Source organism: Anolis sagrei, chromosome 2, assembly GCF_037176765.1.
Source record: "Anolis sagrei isolate rAnoSag1 chromosome 2, rAnoSag1.mat, whole genome shotgun sequence".
NCBI classification, from domain to species: domain Eukaryota; kingdom Metazoa; phylum Chordata; class Lepidosauria; order Squamata; family Dactyloidae; genus Anolis; species Anolis sagrei.
In genome coordinates this window covers 121,386,630-121,410,633 of record NC_090022.1, presented here as the reverse complement: position 1 = coordinate 121,410,633, position 24,004 = coordinate 121,386,630, and the positions used below count along the sequence as shown (strand labels likewise).

At 40.6% G+C, this 24,004-nt stretch overlaps 1 protein-coding gene across 2 annotated transcripts in view; it reads left to right on the top strand.

Annotated features, from left to right (window-relative positions):
* Window positions 1-24,004, top strand: part of SEPTIN9 (septin 9) — a 259,663-nt gene that overhangs the window by 70,405 nt on the left and 165,254 nt on the right. The window contains exon 1 of one of the 2 annotated variants that reach the window (XM_060764569.2): window positions 2,265-2,735. The exons of the other annotated variant lie outside the window; for it this stretch is intronic. Within the exon in view, the coding sequence (XP_060620552.2) occupies window positions 2,714-2,735 (22 nt within the window). The 5' untranslated portion in view covers window positions 2,265-2,713. Of the gene's footprint in view, window positions 1-2,264; window positions 2,736-24,004 lie in introns of those variants that run through there. 2 annotated transcript variants of the gene reach the window in all.

Below are 24,004 nucleotides of genomic sequence, written 5' to 3'. Positions count from 1 at the left end.
TAATATCCAAGATGCAAAATGATTCCACTTAGTCAGCACAACTCATCTAGACTGGAATGAGCAAATTTCTAAATTTAGAGCCTGTTACTTTGGGAAGGAAGTTTTCCAACATGGAAGGCCTAGATGGTTGCGGTAACCAGTGTGAAAAGCCAGTTTTCATTCTTAAATGAAGGCAGGCTTCTCAAGTGTACTTCACTGTCAGGTAAATACTATGGGCTTAAAAATTATGCTGTCTCTTTCTCCAATAAGGTCAGTGTGTGAACGCCATATGAGTAGAGAACTGGAAATCTCTGATACCTATTACAGATTAGTCAGGAACTTATTGGGTGGCAACAGGCAATTTGGGTATAACAGTCTTGTCCTACTACACCCTTTTGTTTGTTAAATGACTTAATTTGGTGGTCTTGAGGTTGATGGTGAACTTCGTGTTTTCATCATTGTTTTGCATGGACTCTACCATTTAACAATTTTGGTTTTGTTTTGTATTTGCCAGGCAGCACATATATAGCATGAACATACCAATACCACCACACCTACCCTATTCTGTATCTGCTGTCCTTGATCTGGCATGCTCCTGATGCATCAGACTACAGTTCACATAATTCCCAGGCAGCATGGAGGAAAGTAGGTCTACATACAGTGTACAAATATACATAACTCTACTTTGAATAGAATTGCTACTGGGTATAATGTATCAGCAATGATAGTAAAACACTAGATTTTAATAGCTGAATGACATAAAGTAATTCATTGCAAGTAATGCTTATGAAGGCTGTGGAGAACATTCTTCAGCAAGGAGGAGGTGATCTGAAGTTCTCTCTCAGGTTCATTATCCTGTGGACCTGATAGTGTTTATTTTACCCAAGTGGTCTCAGGATTGGTGCTTGGGGAAGACTACTGGTTAGCATCAGCTACCTAGTTTCCCCACAACCACCTCTGAGTAAACCACTAAATAGCCTCTGGCAAGAATCTACTTAGTCATTCCTCATTTCTGAAAAAGCTACATGCGCAAACATTGCTGATCACACATCACATAGAGTATTTAAATTTGAAGAAGTGCCTCCTGGTGATCTGCATGTTTGGGTGACTCTGTATGAACCATATACAAATGACACAATCCAGTTATTCACCCCAAAGCATTTGCTCCTCTCTGCCCACCAGACTTCTGTCAAACCACCTGGACTGGACTTGCCACTAGGAAACATAAGAGGGCTGTCTCAGGAGGCAGATTTAGAGAGTCACATAAGAGCAACAAAGTATTCTAGTACAGAATTTTTACTAAGAATTTTTTGTTTAAATTAGCAGGTTTTGGCCACAATGCACCTTGGCTTCAACAGAAGGCACTTTTGCTGTTCTAGCCAATAGCAGAATGTATATTGGGCAAGCCCCAGGTCTGCCTAAGCAGTTTGGGAGCCAATATAATGGTTTTAATGAGAGCAAAGCTTGTTTTGTATGGTCAGGGTTTGGGTGTGCTAAACGAGCCCTTCAGAGACCCACTCAAATCAACACAAATAGCTCAGGCCACCTCTTTTTGCAATGACGATTATCCTTGTAATGCTTGTGCTTGCCAGCATCACCTTCCCAAGCTCACCCACACATATGAAGCCACCACTTAATAAAACTAGCTAAATAATGACCCCCCATCCTTCTGATGAAAGTTCCATTTCATTTCCAGACTACTTACTCTTGCCAACACAGACCTCATCACCTTAGGTTCTTGAAGAGTCTTAGACATCCACCCTCTCCTAGGCTGGGAAGACAGTTATGTTGACACTATAAGCTCCATTCATACATATACACACAGAGAGAGAACTTCCCAGAGGAATGTGGCTGTTGGGCCCAGCTGTGAAAGCTCATCTTTGTTGGTCTCTGTTTTGACAAGGGAAGATCTGGCAGGCAATTCCCTCATGCCAAGGCAACAATGGGGCTCCATGCCAAGCCTGCGTTAGGAAGCCTCTCTGCTGGAGAGAGCAAACATGTGCCGTAATCCTTACTAGTAGCAGGCAGCCTGTTTCTCTCTCTCTTTCTCATTCTGCTCAGGAGTGAAGTCAGCCTTCATCAGTGGAATAGTTTATATACAAATTTATATTTTTTTTTAAAAAAAAAAAGTTGACAGACCAGGCTGGCTGAAGAAATAAGCAGGGTTTTGGATCAATATAAATACTTTAGCAAAAATCAGAGAGTAGGGAAAGAGGAAACAACAGCAGGATTAAGCATGGAGAAATTGGGAGAGACTTTCTAACAGCTGGATGAGTTGCCTGTGGTGTCTAAGAAGCCAAGTAGCTGAGCATCTCCCGCATAACATTAAATGACAAGTCAAGGGAACAGCGTCGCCCTGGAAATGCAAGTGCTATGCCTTTAAGACCATCTTGCGGGTGAATTGCATTTCTCAGTCACTCTGCACGTGGCAGAATAGTCTCTCTCTCTCTCTTTTCTGGACGGGGAAAGAAATCACGTTGAATTTCTCTTTCTGGGTCATGCCTTTGGCACCTTCTTTATCCCTCTCTGTTTCAATAAGACAAGGCTACTTCAGTTTGGAGCACAAACATATGATCAGCACATGGAAATATGGTAATCTGGATGGATTCATGATTGCAACTCTCTGAAGAAGTTAGACCAAAAGTATTTTTCAAGAAGAAGAAGATAAAACAACAGCAGTCAGAGAGATTAAGTGCAATTTGGAACACGCGGATGCTAAACAAATCTTGTAGTAATGGAGAGGGACCGGATTACAGGTGAGTGTTGGAGTCATTCGATCTGGTGTGTGTGAATGTATTTCTCTGTCTTCTTCCTTACTTTCACCCACCACCTACCTTCGGGGCTGCAGTGTTATTGGAAAAGGATCAGCCAGGCTCTTATTTCACATCAACATTCTCTAAGTTTCCTTACTTTAGCTCTACCTTTCTGCCTCTCAGTGATATGATCTCCACACAAACTGTAGTGCTGCAACAGAAATATCAGGAGTCAAAATACTTTTCTGGATCTGGATTTAATTTGATTCTCTCATCTTTCCTCCTCTGATTCATTTTCTCTTTTTGAATCTCCTAGGGAAAAGAATGAATGTGCTCCTTATGAACTTGGATGTTGCATATGGGGGTGGGGTATGGTAGATGGTTGCAGGAATGAGGTAGGGGGAGATGGCCTATCCCAGCACTTGGCTTGAAAAAGCCTGTATATACGGGAAATTGGCTGCTACATTTGTTTGCCTGTGTGTTGTGGTTTAGCACTGGCTTTCATGCCAAAACTTCTGTGAAAAGCAGAAGCTTTCTTGCTCTCTCTTCTTGTCCTGTGGAACTGTTTATATTGCTGTGTGGATCATTGCTTTGCAAAACAGTTTCTCATTATTAGGGTAGGGTAACTTTTGTTCATGTGTATTCCCTCTAATAAACCTAGAAACTGGGGGTTAATTCAGTGTAGTTGCTGCAGATATTCCCCACTTTGTTTGTATTAACGATGGACATCTTAGCACACTGTGCTGCTATGTTAAAATGAATGCGACTATGTATTTCTGCCCCTGTTACTACGTATTTATGGTCAAGATGGACCTACTATTGGATCAGTGAAGTGGAGATTTTGCATGTCAAGAGAGGTCAGCAAATGCTACTTGGTTTGCAGCTTTCTTTTCACTGTTTGGTATTGGGAAATGTGCTTGAGAGTTTTGTTGCATCTTTCACCAGAGTAACTTGGCTAACTTTGGGTGACACACATCTTGTTTTGTATGGTCAGGTGTTTTGCGGCAACGAGTCTTGGGAGCCACTTGTTGACTTACATAGTAGAAATAGCATTTAAGCATAAAATGACTGCTGAGGTATAAGTATACAAGATTAACCATTTTACTGTCAGAAATCTATATAAGAACCAGACTATACAATCACACTCAACAACATTTCATTACTAGGTTTACTTCTGAAAGCCAATGCTGATGAAAAGCAAACTTTTATCCTGCAATACTTTCAGAGGTTGCTAATGTTCCTAAACCATCCTTTTCCATTGTAAGAAAGGGCATCTGATGGATGTTATTATGTTGTAGTGGTTAGGTGACAGGACAGTAAAGGAGGATCATTCATGTCTTCTTCAAATCTACCTCTGACTTGTATTCATAATATATTTATAGACTGCTCCACTATCTAGACTTTGGGTGCATCTACCTTGTAAAATTAATGCATTTCGACACCACTTTGTTGAGGACTGGAAAGATTTACTGCCAGCTGCAGTAAATCTTTCCAACCGAAAGGTTGACAGTTCGAAGCCCAGGTGAGGGTGACCTCCTGGTCTTTAGCCCAGCTTCTGCCTACCTAGCAGTTTCAAAAACAGCAACGTGAGGAGATAAATAGGTACCACTTAAGTGGGGAGGTATTTAATTTCAGCAAAATGCCAGAGATTCAATCAAGGAGAAGTTTATGAACAAAGCTCTTTGGCAGGGAAAGTAGAGCGACAGCACACACACACACACACACACACACACAAGCCCCCATGGCTGGAACCGAGCACAGACTCCAAGATGCCAAAGATGGGAAACCCTATATATACTTCTTTCTATGTAGAGTTGTCTATCTTGTCAGTGTATAACGGCATTGAATGTTTGCCATATATGTGTTCTGTGATCCACTCTGAGTCCCCTTTGGGGTAAGAAAGGCGAAATATAAATATTGCAAATAAATAAATAAATAAATAAAATTTGTGACTCGGTGCTATGGTATACTGGTGGTTTGGCGAGATCTCAGCAATCTTTGGCAGAGAAAGCCAAGTACTTTATAAAAGTATAGCTCCCATGGTTCTGTAACATAGAGCCATGGCAGTTAAAGTGGCAACAAACTGTATTAATTCTACATTCTTCCCCAGGCCGGTGGTGCTTCATGATCAGCAAATACCCAACAATAGTTGAGAAAATTCTGGTTAGCCTAGATTGGATTTGTCTCAGTATTTTTGTTGATGACCCAAATATTCCACCAGACTATAGGTTAGGAATGATTAGATATTCTTAGATTAGCCAACATCGATGAGCTTTGACCTTGGTGTTTATATTGCTGTGTGGATCATTGCTTTGGGAAGAGTTAGGTGTTGCTTCAAATGGCCCAGGAAAAAACCAATAGCCTTTTCATGCTTCTCTGTCTATGCAGGCTTCCTTCCTGCATAGCGGGCAAGGAATGTTCTCTCTCCCTCCAGCCACAAAAGTCTGCCTCTGTTCTGGAGTTTTCTTAGCTGGCATAGGAGAAACACTCGTTGGAAAGCTGTGCAGCTCTCCTGGGCGTTGTTGGCTTTGACTATTGGGCATTCACATTGGAAACAAAACCACATGTTGGAGAAAAAACCACCAAGGGAGGGTGGAGTGCAACAGTGGCCGAGGAAAGCAGAACTCGGCTTGGTCTAATCTGGGCTGCGTGGACCAGCAATAGTTAGAGTTACACACCCACATAGAGATGGAGGAAGAGAAGCCAGGCAGCAGCAACAGCAGCTGTACTAGAAGAACATTCACTGTGTGGATTGGAACATGTCAGCGCATCCCTCTTATGCAATACTGCCCTGAAGGGCTTCTGCTCACAGCATATTATCCTAGGCAGATGTTAGCTTCCTCCCAGGTCCTCTGTCCTTCTTTCAAATCCCTGAGGAGAAGTGAGCATTCATGCACAGCTAAAAGGCCTTCTAGTTAATAAATGCCTTGTGCATTTTCTTTGTTATTTCCCATTAGAAAGAACATTAAGGGCCTTCACTGAGGCAATTTGCAAAACTGCACAATTGTGTAAAGAGCAAATAAGGTTATAAACTTGTATAACTTATCTCTTTGAACAAAAGGAATGTGGAAGGGGGTTCATGGTGATGATGTACTGTATGCATGTCAAGGGAAAATAAAAGCCACAATATTTGATTCTTATTGAATTTTCCATCATGATTCACAGTACAAATGGAATGACTGTTCAGATGTGGAAGCTTAATACAGACAGCATTCCTTTGTGTTGAATCTATTGGTTATACATGACTTTTTCTAGTCTTGCTTTGATCAGTTTACTGCAACATATACATTCTAAATACAGCATGGCCCCTGCACTTGTGGGACCAGTATTCATGGTTTCATTACCCACATCTGACAAAATATGTCATCTCCTGAAATTTTCTAGGCCTTATGGTATGGTATGCTTCTGCCATAGGTTACCATAGAATCGTGCTGGCAAATTCCTAGAAAGGATACATCTCTAGAAAGTTCCTTTTGCTCCAGCATGAATATAGTAACTTCCAGTGAAACGTGTTCATTTCAAAACGGTCCTCTATTATCCACAATTTCCTGTTCCCATAGTAATTTCAGAAATATATATCAAATGGAAGGGGTGAGGTCAAACCATTTAAGTTGATGAAGAGACAAAGCAGCCCTGTGGCAGCTACATGTCACACAAGGCTGATCTATGATAATGCAAAGCAATGCCACCTTATTACAGCCTTGCCTCATATTACCAAATCAGGGGAAACCCTGAATCCTGCTCCAGAATTTGGGCTTTCCCCTGACTTAGGGCCAGTGAGGATAATTGGGCCACAATTGCTTTGACTGCTGTCTTCTATTTCCCAGGCTTCGCTGGACTAGCAACATGGGATGGCATTTTTCCATCCCCTCTGCCAAGACATGGCACTTATATTTTTCTTGTTACTTGCCCAGCTAAGGGAGTATCTGTGCTGCTCCTGTTGGACTCAATCCAGTGTCTGGTTCACTGAATGGGACCTGGATAATGAATCAATGTAGTGGGGCCTAAGTATGAACTGAGTCCAGTACTTCATTGAAATCTTGCCACTAGCAAATCAAAGGTTCACCACACAGGGAAGATACACAAAGATCCTGAAACTCATCCCACCAAGAAAACATATACAAGGGTGATTTTAAGCTGTTGGCCTGTCACAACCCGGTAGTTCACAAATTTTGTACACTTAAACACATAATCTTGCATCATGCCTATCTGATCCATTCGTTCCTTTTCAATCTGGGCATAGGTGTGTACATACTATGGGTGAAGCTTTTGGCAGGGCAGTTCAAAATGAGAGCATTGCTACCTCAAATATAAATGCTCCCCCAGTTAGTTTTTTCTTAATTCCATCAATTTCTAGCATCGCAGTAACCTAAAACCTCAGTAGAACATTTATAATGTGGTTTAATCATTCAAAGAAAGGGGGCATGGGTTATGAGCATGAGAAATATCAGGGTATAAGGTCTGAAGAACTTTTAAGGTCTCAATCTCTGGAGTGCTGTTGTCTGGACTAGGCAAGTCTCCACCATGCATATTAAGCTTCATGGACATGCCTATTTTTGCTTTTTATCTAGGCAGTGGACTTCTGTGACTGGGAATTTGCAAAGAATAGGCCTCCCAATGACACTATACATAGTATTTTAGAAAATAAGATCAAATGAGGGCAAAACATATATCTTTGAACCCACTTGTCTCTTCAGAACTGGCATGATCTCAGTACTTTCCATGTTCAACCTGCTTCCTTTGGTCTTAACCACTTCAAAGTATACTTGGATACTTCCCTCTCGAGTCACACACTGGAGTAGGCAGTTCTTTTTCTATATTTGGGTTTCCAGATGGGCCTTATTTTAAAGCTTTCACCACTATTCACCACTATGAAAACCAGAATGTGTAGCCAAACAATGTCAGAGTATGGTTGAAATGGCAAAAGGTATTAATGAAGAAGCTAGGTGAGGCCACAGAAGCTTGCTTTCCCCTGAATATTTTCAGTATGCAATTGTAGGTGCATGGGGCAACAGCTTGGGTATGTGGTTGAGGTAAAATTATCTTGTTGGTCGGCTTTATTATATGCCATTGGGAAGGAGGAAGCTTGATAGAGGTTTTGAGCAGCAATGGGGATCGTGTGGTAAGAAATATTGGCTAATGCAATTCAACAATAACAAGACAGCAACATATTGTAGACCTATGTATAAGCTAACCCTACGTATAAATTGATGGCAGGTTTGGGGGCCAAAATTGTGAATTTTGATATGACCTGTGGATAACAAGAGAGTTATTTCACAGAGAGGTGAAATCACTAGCATTGCCTCAAAGAGGCAAGCTGCCCCTGGCTGTCCCTGCCATTTTTCTACCCAGACATCCCTAAAGACCAGAAGTGGTGCTTTGATGGAGGGAGTAGAGGGATTGGTGTATTTTTAGGTTCTTCCAGAATGGACTCATGTCATGCCTTTTACCATTCTGTTCAGAGAAGGGGATGTTTCCTTTTTGATAAGCATTAAAATACACCACTAACATTGTCCTGTGGATAGGTTGACCCAGATTTTTTTGTTTTTGTGTTTACAAAAAATCTAGTCTTATACATGAGTATATAGGGTAAAACCCTCCTCAATGTAAAGTCTCATTCAGTATGACTGGGATTCTGATTAAGCAGAAGAGCCTCAGGTCCATGAGTCCTTCTACACATCTACATAATGCACAGAGATCAAGCAGTGGGACCAGCAACCACAAGAAGGTCTCAATTCCCCAGTCTTTCCATGTCTTGATTTTATGAAGGAAGTGGATTTTAACATGTCAAAAATAGTTTTATCTGGATGTTGTGGACTCTTATGGGGAAACGTGCCTCAAAAACATTTCACCCTTGACTGGAAGTGAGTAGAGAGCAGGAATAAAAGCGGGGGAGGGGGGGTTGTCTTCAGTTATGTTTTAAAGTATTTAAATGAAACAATAAACAAAGAATACATATAAAATTGTCCAATTTCCCAAAACATTTCCATTTTTACTCTAAGTATTTGCCTGATTACATTGATTTTGTTTGTTTTCTCTTCTACCAGCAACTTGGCAAAGTGTGCTGTGCTACAACATTGATGTTTTTAGGTATTTATGGTTCACGTGCTGTGAATTCCACAGATCCTGACCCTGTAATCCTTTGATCAGTATTTGAGAACCTGAAGCTGTGTAAAACACCCTAAAGACACCAGATCCCATTTCATCTTGGAAGCTTTGCAGGGTCAGCCCTGGCCAGCACTTCAATAGTCTACAGCACATACTAGGTACTATAGACTATATTTCAGAGGAAAGACTGGGTGAAATTTTTTCTGAGTATTCCTTGCCTATGAAAACCCTGTGAAATTCATGGGGTGTCATATGTGAACAGGCACACACATGTACACACACACACAATGGGTTTGTACCGGGCTTATTCATAGGATCATTTTAATCACCTCACAGGATGTGGACTGCATCACTTGCAGCTAGATTGTAATTTATTGACAACATATAGGGAACATCATTCTGGGTGTTTAGAGAACAATGAGATGACCTTTACACTGGCTGGTGTCCTCACTGTAAGCACAATCATGTATATTTGTCAGCAAAAAAAAAAGTTTGTGTAAATGAGGCATAAGTCTCATTTTTGCTCTTATTTTGCTTTTGGAATGGAAATGAGATTTGTTTCAATTCCCATCAAAGCTGTAACAGTAAAACCATCCTCTATAGCTGCACAATGCCTGCCTGGTAGATAGAGATAGGTTTGAGTCTTCGAGATATGGTTATTATTTTGCCCAAGGTGTGAAATACTATCTCTACTTCTCATCTGTAAAACTGAATGATTGAAAATTCATTTTATATAGCTGAGAGGAAATGAGATTAAAAAAACTTTGAAGTGTTTTCCAATTTAAATTGTTAATATGTAAAGATAACAAATAAGCAGAAATAACTCAAGTTCTAAAATATTTTGCTTTGTTTTAGTTGATTGAGGGGTAGGATCAAAACCCAAATAACTTTGAATATTATCCAGCACATTTAATCTGAAGTACATAATCCCAGGCGCTCCCATTTTGTTTCAAAGGTTTGTCTTAAAATTCAATATGGAGCCTAATAAAATGAGTAAATTATCTAATAATGGACTCAGCTTCTTTCACCAATGTAGGCACTAAATCTTACTTGAAGCATTTGATATGACCAAATATCCTTTGATATGGCAGCGCATGTTTAACAATCACATAGGAGAATACAATGTGACTTCTCTGTTTTTATGCATTTGTACCAATAGTGTAAGTAGTAATGCAGGGTCTGAGTGTTGGGCTATGACTCTGGAGACCAGGATTCAAATCCCTACTTGTCATGATGCCCATTGGGCGAGTCATACCTTCTCAGCCTCAGTGGAAGGCAATGCCAAATCCCTTCTGAACAAATCTTGTCAAGAAAACCCTGTGATAGGATTGCCATATGTCAGAAAAAAACTTGAAAATACCCAACAACAACAATAACAACAAAAGTAGGTCAAGCAACACCAAATGAAACTTCACAATATTTTATATATGGTAATTTGGAACACATACTTATTTTCAATCTCACAGTCATTCTTACTCTCAATCCGTCTATTACTACAAGTAATGAAAACAATTTAAAACAATTTAAATGCCTTTCCCCTGTATTTAAAATATGCCCATGGCAGAAACTATACGTGCCCCAGCCTTGGCCCAATGTCCTTGCATTTTTACTGTAATTTCTTTCTGTCTATAAGGGGAGTGCAGGCAATGCTAAAGGCAAAGTGATCAATACTGCAATCCTCAATATGAAATTCTGAGGGTTGACACATGCTAAACATTCTGTTGAAGGCTTCATAGGAAATGGTAGCAATTTAGCACAGTGTTGCAAACCATAGGATCCAGAGAAGTAATTAGCCAATTAGAAAAAGTTGGAGAACAACAGAGAATTTATTTATTTATTTATTTATTCATTTACTTCATTTATATACCGCTTTTCTCCCTGGGGAGGGGACTCAAAGTGGTTTCGAATCAATTCATGGCAAAAATTCAATAGCTTACAACATATATATAAAAACCTGATATAAAAATAACCATAACATAAAACTATAACATAAAACTATAAATTAAATTAAGCCATATTAAATATTAAAACATATTAATCAATAAGAACAAAATAAGAGAAAAAGGTTTGATTAATAGATATTTTGCTTAGAACAGGAAGGTATTTTCAGATAAAATGGTATTCGTATTTCAAGGCTTGACTCTTGTGCAGATAGGCTCATTGATGAGGACTTCATTCTTGTCAGCCATATGAAGGGGAGGTGGCAGTGGTTAGAGCTGTTCAACAGTGGAATATGTTGCCTCGAAGTGCGATGAGTTCCCCTCTATACAGCTTTTTAAACAGATTAGATGGCCATCTGTTAGGAATGCTTTGATTGTGTGGCATAATAGGGTTGGACTGGATAGCTCTTGGGGGTCTCTTCCACCTCTAAGATTGTACAATTTGTGGCTTCCGTGACCATGTTTTTGAAGGGTTTCAGCCTGAACTTCAAAGGAACTATCGAAGGTGCTGAGGAACAGCATTAAAAAAAGCTTCAGCACCTTGGACAACTCCTTTGGCATCAAAACTGTAGAGTAGATTCAGCAACTCACTGACACAAAAGTCATCAGTTCCCCAAAGGAGTGTTGTTATGGGACTTATTATGTAATAACTCTGCTTCTCAAAGTGTTGAATCCATTACATAAGAGAGTTTAAAAACAATGATAATCATTTCTAAGTCCCAATCACAGTTTTAGCCTTTAAAGCAGTAATGTATCAAATCATTCCATCTGCCATGTACCTGTATTGTCTGTAGGGAGTTCATCTCAGTACGGTATTGTGAACATTTTACCTCAAGTGTGCTTCTGGGGTTGCACAGGAAGGAAATGTCCAGGTGGAAAAAAACAAGATGCTCTATCTATGCCTGAGGCAAAGCAGCAAATCCCACGCCCAACCTCACCCACCCAGGTCAGGACTGCACCCAGGTCAGGTTATTTTGGCTCCTGAGGGGAGAAATCCCACAAAAGCTGCTCTCCATTCATGGCTATTAAAATGACAACAATATTAAATAAGAACATGTGATGCTTTGTCGTGATACTTCAAATTAGCTGCTTGAGATGGCTACCTCCTGGAGAGACAGGTTTCTCCTATGCAACTAGAATGAACACAGAGCTACTGATAAATAACATGTTAAGGATAATGTGCTATGTTTTAGCATTGGGGGAGTTTTCAATGTACATATGTGAGATTTGTACCTGTGGTTTCATATAGTCTAACCAAAAGTGTCATTTCTAGGTATTTTAGGTTCTCAGGGCAATTCTACGGTAGGCTTCTGCTAGAATTTGACAATAGAATCATGCTGGAGGTCCTAGTGATCTCTAGAGAGATTTCATTACTTGGCATTTCCTAGTTCTTCTAGTGCAACTCTATGATATGCTTTCACCAGAAGCTGTTGATTCAATTGGGTTTGCTGTTACCCACAGTTTTACATATGCACATAAAGCCCTGAAACATATCCCCTGCAGATATGGGGTGGGGAGAGTCATTCTGTAATGAGAAGAAACAGCTCCACATTTTACTTTGAATTAACAATTTAATTTTTAATGACATATTTATTCACTTTTGACATAATGAATAGCTATGAATTGACTCATTTTTTTTCTTCTTCTGATTTTATCTCCAATCTCTGGAAAAGAAAATTTTTTAAAGTGCTAGAAGATATTGTTCTTAAATGATAAAATGAGCTCTGGTCTGTAGCCCTAGAAAGTTTTCCATGGAACAAGAGTGCTTGGGGCTTCTTTTAAAATTAACAATTGATGGTATACATCATATGCTGAATAACTTAATTTCACTACTAATGTCCAGGTCATTGAATCTGATTTTTGCCTCACTAACCATTGCCGAAACAAATCAAGCATTTTGTGCCAAATGTGAACAAATTGCTACTCAAGGGGAGCTGTGAGAAAAAGAAACACACACACACACCCACACAGAGAGAGAGAGAGAATGAATGGCTGAACAGATGGCCTAGGCTGCAACAGACCCAGTGATAGTTTTTACAGTGTTACGGATCACATAAAACTCAATTTGGGAAAGGGCTGCATTACTGAGAAAATTTGAACTCTGAAAATGCAGCAACAACTGCATATTTTCAAAATATGGAAATCCCATCTTTACTTGGAATATGAGAGGAAGCTGTAACTCAAATAATCTGGAAGAAAGTACCCAAGAAGGAAATGATTGCTTTGTACTTTCCAGACAGCAATAACTGAATTGGCCAAGTGGGGGGACCAGAGAGCATTTTCTTGTATTGCAATTTTTGATAGCCTAATAGTACTAATAATATCTCATTAGGAACAATTTACTGGATTGCAGCAAAAATAAGAAATGATAACCCACTGGATTATCAGGTTAATAAGCAAAATATCCCTAGAAGTGCTTTTTGCATTAAAGGTCACTTTCTCCTGCTTTTGCTTTAAAGGTTACTTCCCCGTATGACTTTAAAACAGAAGCCTGGCTACTAAGTTTGATGTTAGCTGGATGGCATGTCAACTTGTTGTTCTCTGTCCTTATGCCCTTCTATTTAAGATTAATTATGGAGTTTGGATTTCCTTGTGCTTCTAGCTTAGAACTTGGACATTTCACTGTTTTGGACTTCATTTCCCAGAATCCTTCAGTCATTTTAAGCCAGTGTGCATCCAGCTGGCTGGGAGATTCCAGGAAGTGAAGGCCAAAAAAACTTCTAAACTCTGGTTGGGTGGAGGGAAGGAGGAAGGGAGAGACAGAGATCACAAGTTATTTCCAGTGTCTGAAGCAGGATCATCCCCCTCCTTTTCCTTTCCAACTGTAGCACATCTGCAGTCTTGGCAGCAAGATAGAGGGAGACCATATCATGTTAACTAAGTGAAACATGATTATATGGGGAGGCGAGTGGATCCAGGCAGCCCTCTCAGTTACCATTCCAGCCATAAATATGTTTGCAATTATTGTTCTGCCTCAGAGGCATTTGGGTGGGGGAGGGGGGGGGAGAGCGGAGAAAAAAAAAAAGGGAAATCACTGGCCTGAACTTTGCTGTGAGATGAAACTTTGGAAAGAGAGACCGAGAGAGGAAAAATGATTAACAAATTTTCTTTTTGGACATTCTTTCATTCAGTTTCTGCAAAAAGTATCACAAAAGAAGATTCCTTCATAGTCAAGATACCTTTGATGGATCCTCTTTTTATTACCGTGAAGAAGGACCTCTTTGTACTCTTTTCTGTGGTTCTGGGGAAATTTTCTTTTAATTCAGGGCAATGCTTCTGTCCATAGACATGTCTCTCATGACCAAATCACAGGCATTAAATGAATGCCTCTAGCAGAACCCCATTTTGCTGTGTTTAGCGGTAAATGTAATTTAGAGGTAAGTTAATAACACTATGTAAGACAATTTTTGTTCCTGGGTTATACATGTCATTTCCAAATTGGTTCTATCATAAAAACATGGTTTATTAAACTGCAAAAACTTTGTTTTTGTGGAACATCCTGCAGCACATTTTGCTATAGATTTTCAATAAATGTCTCATAGAGTCTCAACCAATTCAACATAGTTTGTGGCAGCCACAAAAATGAAGTTTCTGGAGTATAACAACTACTTTCAAAGTAAGTACCACAAATTTAAACAGGAAATAGCACTTCCAAACCAGGAACAGAAAATGTTTCAAATTTTGTTACATTAATCAATTGAAGCACAGCTTTCATCTGGCTCCCTGATCCATTGCAGGCTTATTTAACTTCAGCAAGTGGCTCATTGTATGATGTGGCCCAATGGGTTAAACCCTTGTGCTGGCAGGACTGCTGACCAATAGGTCAGCGATTCAAATCCGGGGAGAGTGGGTTGATCTCCCTCTGTCAGCTTCAGCTCCTCATGCAGGGACATGAGAGAAACCTCCCACAAGGATGGTAAAACACCAAAACATCTGGCCGTCCCCTGGGCAACATCCTTGCAGAAAGTCAATTCTGTCACACCAGAATCAATTTTTGGAAGAAGCCAGAGTTAAGCATTGCATGGAAGGAATTGTGAAAGAAGATTGTGTATGTGTGCACAATCTCTAGATTTACAGCAAACCTATAAATTTCATATGGATTTTCTAAGCAAAGAATACTCAGAGGTGGCTTTGTCAGTTCCTTCCTTTGAAACATAGCATGCAGCACTTGATATTCATTGGAAGTGTCCCATTCAAATATTAACCAAAGCTGATCCTACTTAGCTTCTATAATCAAACATGAACTGATGCCTTTAAGGTACCTTTCTTAAAACAACACACAGTCCTCACCGAGTGCTGAAAATAGAGCTAAATGTAACTATGTAATGTACCCAATGGCACAGATACGTGGTGACTATTATATAACCCTTCTTGCTTTTTTAAAAAAAATCAAAGAAATCTAACTTAGAAAATCTTTGCAGAGCCAGATAAAATGTACAGTTTGTCATCTTCTGACTTTCAGCCATTTGGCCATTTTTCTTTGAAAGGAGGCAGCAAAAGTGATGGCGCTTACATAATGGGGTACAGCAATCTTCTTGAGAAATATAGGAGTGAGTGCAGGAGTTGCAGTAATAGTCAGTGCCATGATTTAACCTGGGGATGTTTCAAAACCGGGAAGAACTGAGTTGTTCTTCTTCTTCTTCTTCTTATTATTATAACTTTATTTGTACCCCGCTAGCATCTCCCAAGGGATTCGATGCGGCTTACACAGGCCGAAGCCCCAAAAACACAATACAACAATACAATACCCAAAGCAAATTAAAAACAGTTAAGCAGGAAAACAATAACAGTAACAATACAACAAGACACTATTAAAACTGGGCCGGCCGAAGTAGGGGTACAGTAGGGGTGGTTGGAGTAGTGTTTTGAACCTTCAATTTGTTCCTGACTTATGGCAACCTTAAGACAAGGTTTTCTGGGGCTGAAGATGTGTGATTCGGCTGGGGCATTCCAGTGGGTTTTCATGGCAAACATGGATTTGAACCCTGGTTTCCAGAGTTATGTTCAAATCACAACTGCTACTCTTACCTCCTGCCTCACCAACTGTATTCCTCACTCTATCCTGCCCCAATTTGAGGTGTGGGGAGGAAGAGACGACTTCATTCTTTCTTTGGTACAGCTAGGCTTTTTTGTCTTATACAGACCCTCTACAAACAGCTGCTTCCCCTCCCCTCCCCTCCCCTCCCCTCCCCTCCCCTCCCCTCCCCTCCTCTCCTCTCCTTGGCTGCTCACTGTGGTGCTTTCTATCCAGTCAGTGCTCAGTGGCAGTGAGTAAGACTCCAACTCTCAGGAAAGGCATCCACCAGCCTTTTATTAGTTTCAGATGCTTTTATTTTCAGGACTGAATCAGCTTGGAGCAGGAGGGACAGGATGAGGGGGTGTGGAGAGGGAGAACCAGCTATGAAAATAATCTTTTCACAGGCCAGGAAGCCAGGTTTTATTTGCAGAAGCTGGTGAGGGGGGCGTGTACTTATTGAGGAGTCAAATGCACTAGGGAATTTCTTTACTTTCAGGGGGTGCAAAAGAAGAGGGTTAGAAAAGGTGCCTGACTTGCTCATGGGCATGACCATGATTCGCTGTAGGAAGGCTTCTTTCATTCCGGGTGGAGCAAGATAAAAGGTGCTGCTTTTGGTGTGGTGTGATGTGTGCTGTGAGACAGTTTGAGCACTGGACTGCAACTCAGAGAGCAGGGTTCAGATCCCCACTCAGTCATGGAAATGTGATTTTGGGCAAAATACACACTCTCATCCTCAGAGGAGGGCAATGGTTACAAACTTCCTCTGATAAAATCTTGTCCTCTGACAGTAAAATATCCTGCTCCAGAGTGTAGTGGAGGTCTTGAAACAGAAGATGGATGGCCATCTGTCATGAGTGTTTTGATTGTGTATTCCTGCATGGCAGGACCCTGGTGATCTCTTCCAATTCTATGTTTCTATTATTCTAAACATTTCTTTTTTGAACTGTGGTGTTTGAGGAAAGTTCTGAGAGTGCCTCGGACCGCCAGAAGATCCAACCAGTCCATACTTCAGAAAATAAAGCCCAACTGCTCATTGGAGGGAAGGATAGTAGAAGCAAAGATTAAGTACTTTGGCCACATCTTGAGAAGAATGGAAAGCTTAGAGAAGACAATTATGCTGGGGGAAATGGAAGGAAAAAGGAAGAGGGCCGACCAAGGGCAAGATGGATGGATGGGATCCTTGAAGTGACTGGATTGGCCTTGAAGGAGCTAGGGTTGGTGACAGCCAACAGGGAGCTCTGGCATGGGCTGGTCCATGAGGTCACGAAGAGTCGGAAATGACTGAATGAATAAACAACAACAAAAACATTTCTTGTCCATGTCTTTTATACGTTGGAAATTTTACCTATCAGACTACAGGTCCCCAAATCCTCCACTCACCATGGCTGGATGGAATTGTTGTCCTCAAATAACATTTCCAACCTCTGGTGTGCTTGAATTGTAGAGAGGAAAATGTTTATTCAGCCAGGGTAAGTCCATGTTCTTTCAGCTTGGATCTTCATATTGAATTTTTGGGATCTAGCTTGTATTTCTTTTCTTTCATTTTTGTTGCACTTGTACTCTGTTTTTACTCCATGTAAATGGCTCTCCTCACTCTCCCTAATTCCCAGTAAATTTTGAGGTAGGTTTTCCTGAGAGAGAAAGATTGGTTGAGTTCACTCTGTGAATTTCATGTCTCAGTGAGGACTTGAACCTGGATCTCCTAAATCCTAATCCAGCAGTCTAACCTCTACATGGTCCATGTTCTTGTCCTATCATTGTTTCCCGGCATTGCTGTCTTGTTGAAGTACCAATTTGTCTCAGAATCAAGGCTTGAATCTCTTTTTCTAAGGATCCGTTCAGCCATTTGGGGTCTCTGTGATTCAATTTAATGAAAGGATGGGGTCTCATGCATCTCCCTGCATTTCATTCTCTTTGTTTTACTTGATCCCAGGCTTGATGCAATCAACACCAATTTTTAAAAATAATAATAATAGAGAAGATATATACAAGTCTATAGACTAATCAGAAGAACTGTGGTGGGTCAAAGGAAGGTTGAAATAGTCCAACCTCAGTGCAAAGCTCAAAATTGGGATATGACTAGTGGGGCATGATGCCTTTTTATGACTGGTAGTCAATGAGAGCCAGTATATTGTAGTGGATGAACCTTAAACTACACCTCTGGAGACAAGGGTTCCTGGTCCACCATGGAAACCAACTGGATGAACTGGAGCAGGTCATGTCCTCTCTGTCCCAGAAAACTCCATGATAAGGTCATCTTGGGATCACTATAGGTCAGAAGCAACTCATAGGCACACAGCACTAAAACCAGTGATAGTTATCCAACAAGTTTTATTAACTTTTGTTTTAGAGCCACTAGGTTAGCAATCCCACGGCCTTCATTATTTTAATTCCATGGTTTAACAATGAGTTGTTTGACTCCTTCACAGAAGTCATTGCTAATGTTTGATTGTCTCCTTAGATACCTGAATGAAAAAGCAACCTCATTTCTAAACTGAGATAACTCTGATGTTTCATGTTTCACCTTATGGTGAACTCAGAAATGAGACACAAAGGAGAACAGTTCACTTTGGTCTCTGCCAACATCTTGATTCATGTACCTTTGGCAAACTTGCTAAAATCCCATGTCCTCTACTGGCCTATGGGTAAAGGAACAACGTGCTTCAGATAAATTCAACAGACATGTCTTTGTCCCCCTCGCTGTAAGGAACTTTCATCACTTCTGCCTGTTTATTCCAGAAGAAATTGCAAGGAAAGCATGAGATCCTTCACTTTCTCAGAGATCATATTCTTTACTGGGGCTGTGTATCGGTTTGCATTACTTAAGTGCAAGAGCCACTCCAGAAGTGAAGGGTACTCTAGTATCTATGTTTTCATTGGGCCAAACTATTGTTCAATTTGAACTCTGGTGCCCAGAATGTTCTTTCAACCTGGTTAATATCAATTTTGTCTTAAAGCAAGGGTGAAATAGTATTTGACACTATTTCACCCTTATATATGTGGCACTTTAAGAACATTAGCAAGGAAAACTGGGCAGTGCCTCTGAGGCCTTGGTGGTGGGTGAGAAGTTTAAGACTGATGACTCAGTCAACAGTATGAATACTAAGTCCATTTGACAGTTGTTGGGACTGGATCAGAGCTGGCCATTGTCCTAGATTTTAAACAACGCCACTGCCAAAAAATGCTTCAACAGACAGCAGCTGTTTCAGTGCATTTTGTATACATCCTGACTCTATGGGTCTCAAATGACTTTCCTTGCTTGGCTGTAAACAAAGTCCATAGGATACGTCATAAGATGCTTTAAGTGAGGCATCTCCTTGTAAGTGAAATTTGATAGAAAACAGGGTGGCCTCAGATTTTTTAATCAATTTTTTTCTTTATCATACCAATCTTTAAGTACTGTCCAGGATTTGGTTTGGCGACAGCTATGGTCTTTGTAGCTTGGGTGTCCACACTCAGGTTCAGAGCCAAAGGAGACGATCACTCCCTTCCATTTCCCCCCACTGTTTTGGTGCCTGGATTATAATAGGACTCCTCTTTTTCTCCTTTTTTACTTTTTCTTTTTCTTTTACAGTTATATTGCATCAGTGAAATGGCACTACTGTGCTACAATGCTAAGTAAAATATTAAAATTAAAAAATCAGACAACCTTAATGAAATATGTCATGGTGTTAGTTTTTAAAAAACAAAAATAAAAAAACAACAACTTTGGAATAGTTCTCATGCAGATCTAGGCAATTACTACAAACTGACTCTCAACGGAAGGGAACAAAAGGATGCAGAGGCAAAAACAACCTGATAAAAGCTAAGGAACAATACTGGGCAAATACATGCTTCTTTAGACCAAAGATATCCAGGATAGCCATGTTAGTCATGCAGCAACATACAACAAACTACACAAAAATACTTTTATTGGCCAACCAGAATGCACAAAATGCATTATTCAAGCCTCACTGAGTTTTTTAAATCAAAGATATTAAAGGTTATACAGGAGGGAAAAGGTAAAACATTTTAGTCACAGGCCTACATTTGGTATCAGATATTATTTCTGTTGTCGATTAAGATGATCCATGGGATATTAATGAAAGCAGAGGCCATTCCCTTTCTTGCCATAGGGCAGCATTTCTCAACCTGGGGGTTGAGACCCCTGGGGGGGGGGGGAGTCACAAGGGGGTGTCAGAGGGTTTCCAAAGACCATCAGAAAACATCGTATTTTCTGTTGTTCATGGGGGTTCTGTGTGCCAAGTTTGGTTCAATTCCATCAATTGTGGAGCTCCGAATGCTCTTTGATTGTAGATGAACTATAAATCCCAGCAACTTCAACTCCCAAATTAAATATCAACCCACCCCCCACCCCACCAGTATTCAAATTTGGGGGTATTGGGTATTTGTATCAAATTTGGTCCAGTGAATGAAAATACATCAAAATTACAGTTATGAAGTAGCAACAAAAATAATGTTATGATTGGGGGTCACACAACATGAGGAACTGTATTAAATGGTCACAGCATTAGGAAGGTTGAGAAACACTGCCATAAGGGTACTGGGAACAAATTAAATGCAGGCAACAACATTTCAACACCATTAGCAGCAGATAAGTAACTTTTCTGAGCCTAAGAAAAAGACTAGTGGTTTTCTTTTGCCAAATTTCTGAGAAAAACACTAGATGGCAGCATTTGCTTTTCAGTTAATTTCCTGATCCAGGAATTGCAAAGGGAAACTGGGGGTGCTGACTGCTGATTTGCTTTGGTGTTCCCATAATTCGGGCAAAGAAATGGATCCCTGTTGGGTTTGATCCCCAGTTATTTTATTGTCTGTGAGAGGAATTGAGAGCAGGAATGGAGGTGTGAATGGTGCCACAAACATTGTGATTCATGAAAAATGTTTCAGGATGAGGCGAGGCCAGACTGTTTAGGAAATAATAAGTTACAGAGGAGACCAATGATATGTTCATTCTCAGGACACGCACATTGCTGAACTACGCAACCCAAGATTATCAAATATCGGAGAAGCATGACTATCAAGCTCCCTCTCTGCCACTCCCTCTCCTTCCCTCCTTCCTGGATCAGCTTATTCCAGAGGCTCAATATTTACTCTTCTGAGCCTCCGAGTTCCCTTTAAATGCTCCCATAACCCTTTAGCAGCAGCTTTGTTTATACATCACTGGAGAAGAGCAGAGAGGATTAGCAGCCTGTAGATATGGAAAAGAGGCAGAGAATTAGTGGGGATTACAAGGGGGGATTCCAGCCGGGGAGAAAAAGCAGGGAGAGAATGGCTGATAGCATGATACATGTCATCATTCTTTTCTTTTCTTTTCCTTTAAGCTTCTTCCACTTTCCTATCTTAAGGACGATTCTGCCACCCATGAATGTCCAGATGGCAATGCTTGAAGGGGAACATAAGGATGATGGCTGCACATCTGTTACCCCATCCTTACCTGGCCACCACCTGGACACATGTTGCCACCTTTATGGCAGAATTGTGTAACTCTGCCCCTCCTCATGCTGTTGTACTGCATTACAAAACCCAGGACTTCCCACAATTGGCTTTACTGACCAGAGTGGTAACCAGACACCATCAGAACAGGCACAATTAGTTCTCAATCTTTAATACCACAAGATGATCAGAACTTCAGTCTCCAGAATCCTTGATTTTTGGCAGAGCTGCCACATCTGCAGGCCCCAGGTTTGAGAAAAATCACTTTTAAAGCGTCTTGTTCACCTCACCAATAATCCTGTCTAAGCCTGTCATGTATTTCAAAAGGAATAGGGCAAAGTAGAATGTAGCTGAGCTTGATGTCCCAAAGCCAGAATAAAAGTAGTATTATACCATTTTATAGCCAGAGTCAGCACCTTTGCCACATTGGGTAGGAGGGGTGCATTTCCCCCACATAATCGTTTGTGAGAGGGGACACTGTGCTGCCATCAACAGTTGTTTTATGGTGCAATAGGGTGCCGGGGGATTCTCTTGTAGCATTGTAATGACTTGGGGCCTAGTGGTCTCTTCCTCCTTTCTGTCATAAAATAAAGTGGATCATAATTGGTGATCAATACTGTTCTAGAGTGGGATGCTGTAGAGGCCATGATAGATGAACTCAAAGCTGGAGGGTGTTCAGTGAGCCACACAGTGCCCACCCCTACCCTGATGTGCTTTCAAAATTAATTTGTGTGTAATTACTGTGAATAAAGACAGACCCTACCCTGTGGCTCTCACAAATGTGACATGAATAAGAAGGAAATGGGAAATGACGCATTGTGTGGGATGAAGGACTCAAAGGTAAAAGTACTAAGTTGTAACTCAAGGGACTATAAATATGACCACCACTTCCAGATATTGAAAGAGAGAGCAAGGGAGATCCTGCATTTTGCAAGGATTGCCCCACCAAAGCTAGTTGGGTATACATGGATGTGAGTATAAACTCATATTTGATTGTGCATATAAGTAATGACACTCATGTGCCAGAAGATGTGTATACAGTACATACATCTTTCTGAAAATATGTAGCAAGTGGAGAAGGGAAAAACCAGGAAGCTAAAAAATACTGTTTTTAGACATCGAAGGCTGGGTCTAGACTGCCCTATTTCCCAGAATCTGATCCCAGATAATCTACTTTGAATTGGATTATATGAGTCCATATTGCCAGATAATCTGGGTTAAGCAGATAATCCGGGATCGGATCCTGGGATATAGGGCAGTGTGGAAGGGGCTTAAGTCTATAGTGAATTTGTTTAGCTGTTGTGGTCCTGCTTCATGGATTATCACTGGAAGGGTGCTGAGAGATACTGGGGGAGGGGGGGTGCTCTCTGCATACTTGAGGTTATCAGCCATTGAAGACTTCTCCAGTGGGGATGTGATATGTGATCTCTCCCCCCAGGAGTGTTTATAGATGACACAACCTTTGCCTCAAGCACAGATGTCTTATGAATTGACATGATGAAATGAACTTTGTGGCATTAAAAGGGGGAAAGACATTGATGACAATCTGTTTGAAAGGAATTTCCTGGCCTGATAAACTTTCCATTCCTCTTTCCATCACTGTAGCAACAACTCTGTGGAAGCCAAGAGCAGCAGTGTCTTTACTGGTAGCAAGTTGCTTTTGTCAGGATATGACCAATGACAGGCCTGTCAGTGTCTGTTCTTCCTATTAGCTGAATCTGCCAGGAGCTCTGTGAATCTTCAGGGACAAGCAGCAAAGGAGAGAAAAACCAGCATCTCTCATAATGACTGATCCAACCAAAGCAGTTTCTGTAAATGGCGAGATTTTCCAGGAGAGTTGGATAAGGCCTTTCTGGGCAAATGTCTAACTCCCACTCTTAGCCACATGACTTTTCTCCGTGAACCCTGTCTCTGGTTTGTCTCCTGCTTTTATTGTTAGTTTTTGTGAAAATGCTGCTTTTCTTCTCTTTCCAGGCATAGATACAGCTCCTATAGTCACTATGTTGAAACGCACCTTCCCAGATTCCTCCGCTCCACTTTTGTTGTAGACCAAAATATGAAGATCTATGTCCTTTAACACTTGCATTAATCCTATGCTAAAGTAGCTTTGCTAGTTGCAATTTTGTTCTGTTTGGGCATCAATAAGCTAGAACATAGTTCCACTCTGCTAAAGAGTTAAATTGACAGTGCCTTTCTGTTTTGGTGTTAAAGGGATATGGCCCATAGACATAGGACCATGGCCAAATATATTATACAGAAAGCTAAATGTGTAATAAGAGAATTCGGTGGAATTTTCTATGGACCCAAAATGTGTCCCTTTGAGGTGCATTCAAGGAATAAAGATCTTTTATCAAGACTATGTTTGACTGTTAGTTTCTTTTCTATAGCTTGTGCCCTTTTTTTAAAAAATGGATGAACGCAGAGAGTGTGTAGTGATGAAGAAATGAGAAACAATGCCGAGTACAATGAAGTTATTAATGCACAGTGGAAGCAAGATAGCAAATGGCCTCCTTCTAAGACTGGGATGGGCATCATGAGGCCTTCCAGATATGTTTGGTTGCAAGTCCCAACAGGAATTGCAATCCAATGACATTTATAGGACCACACTTTATCCACCTTTGCTCTAAGCATATTGGAAAGTTAACTAATGATAAAACTAATAAATATTTACCATTCTATGGCCTTTCTATAACAGTATACATTGCAGCAAATAATTGAAAATTCCTCCCTCTTTTGAGAAATATTTCTGGAAATAGGATGTCATAGATTTC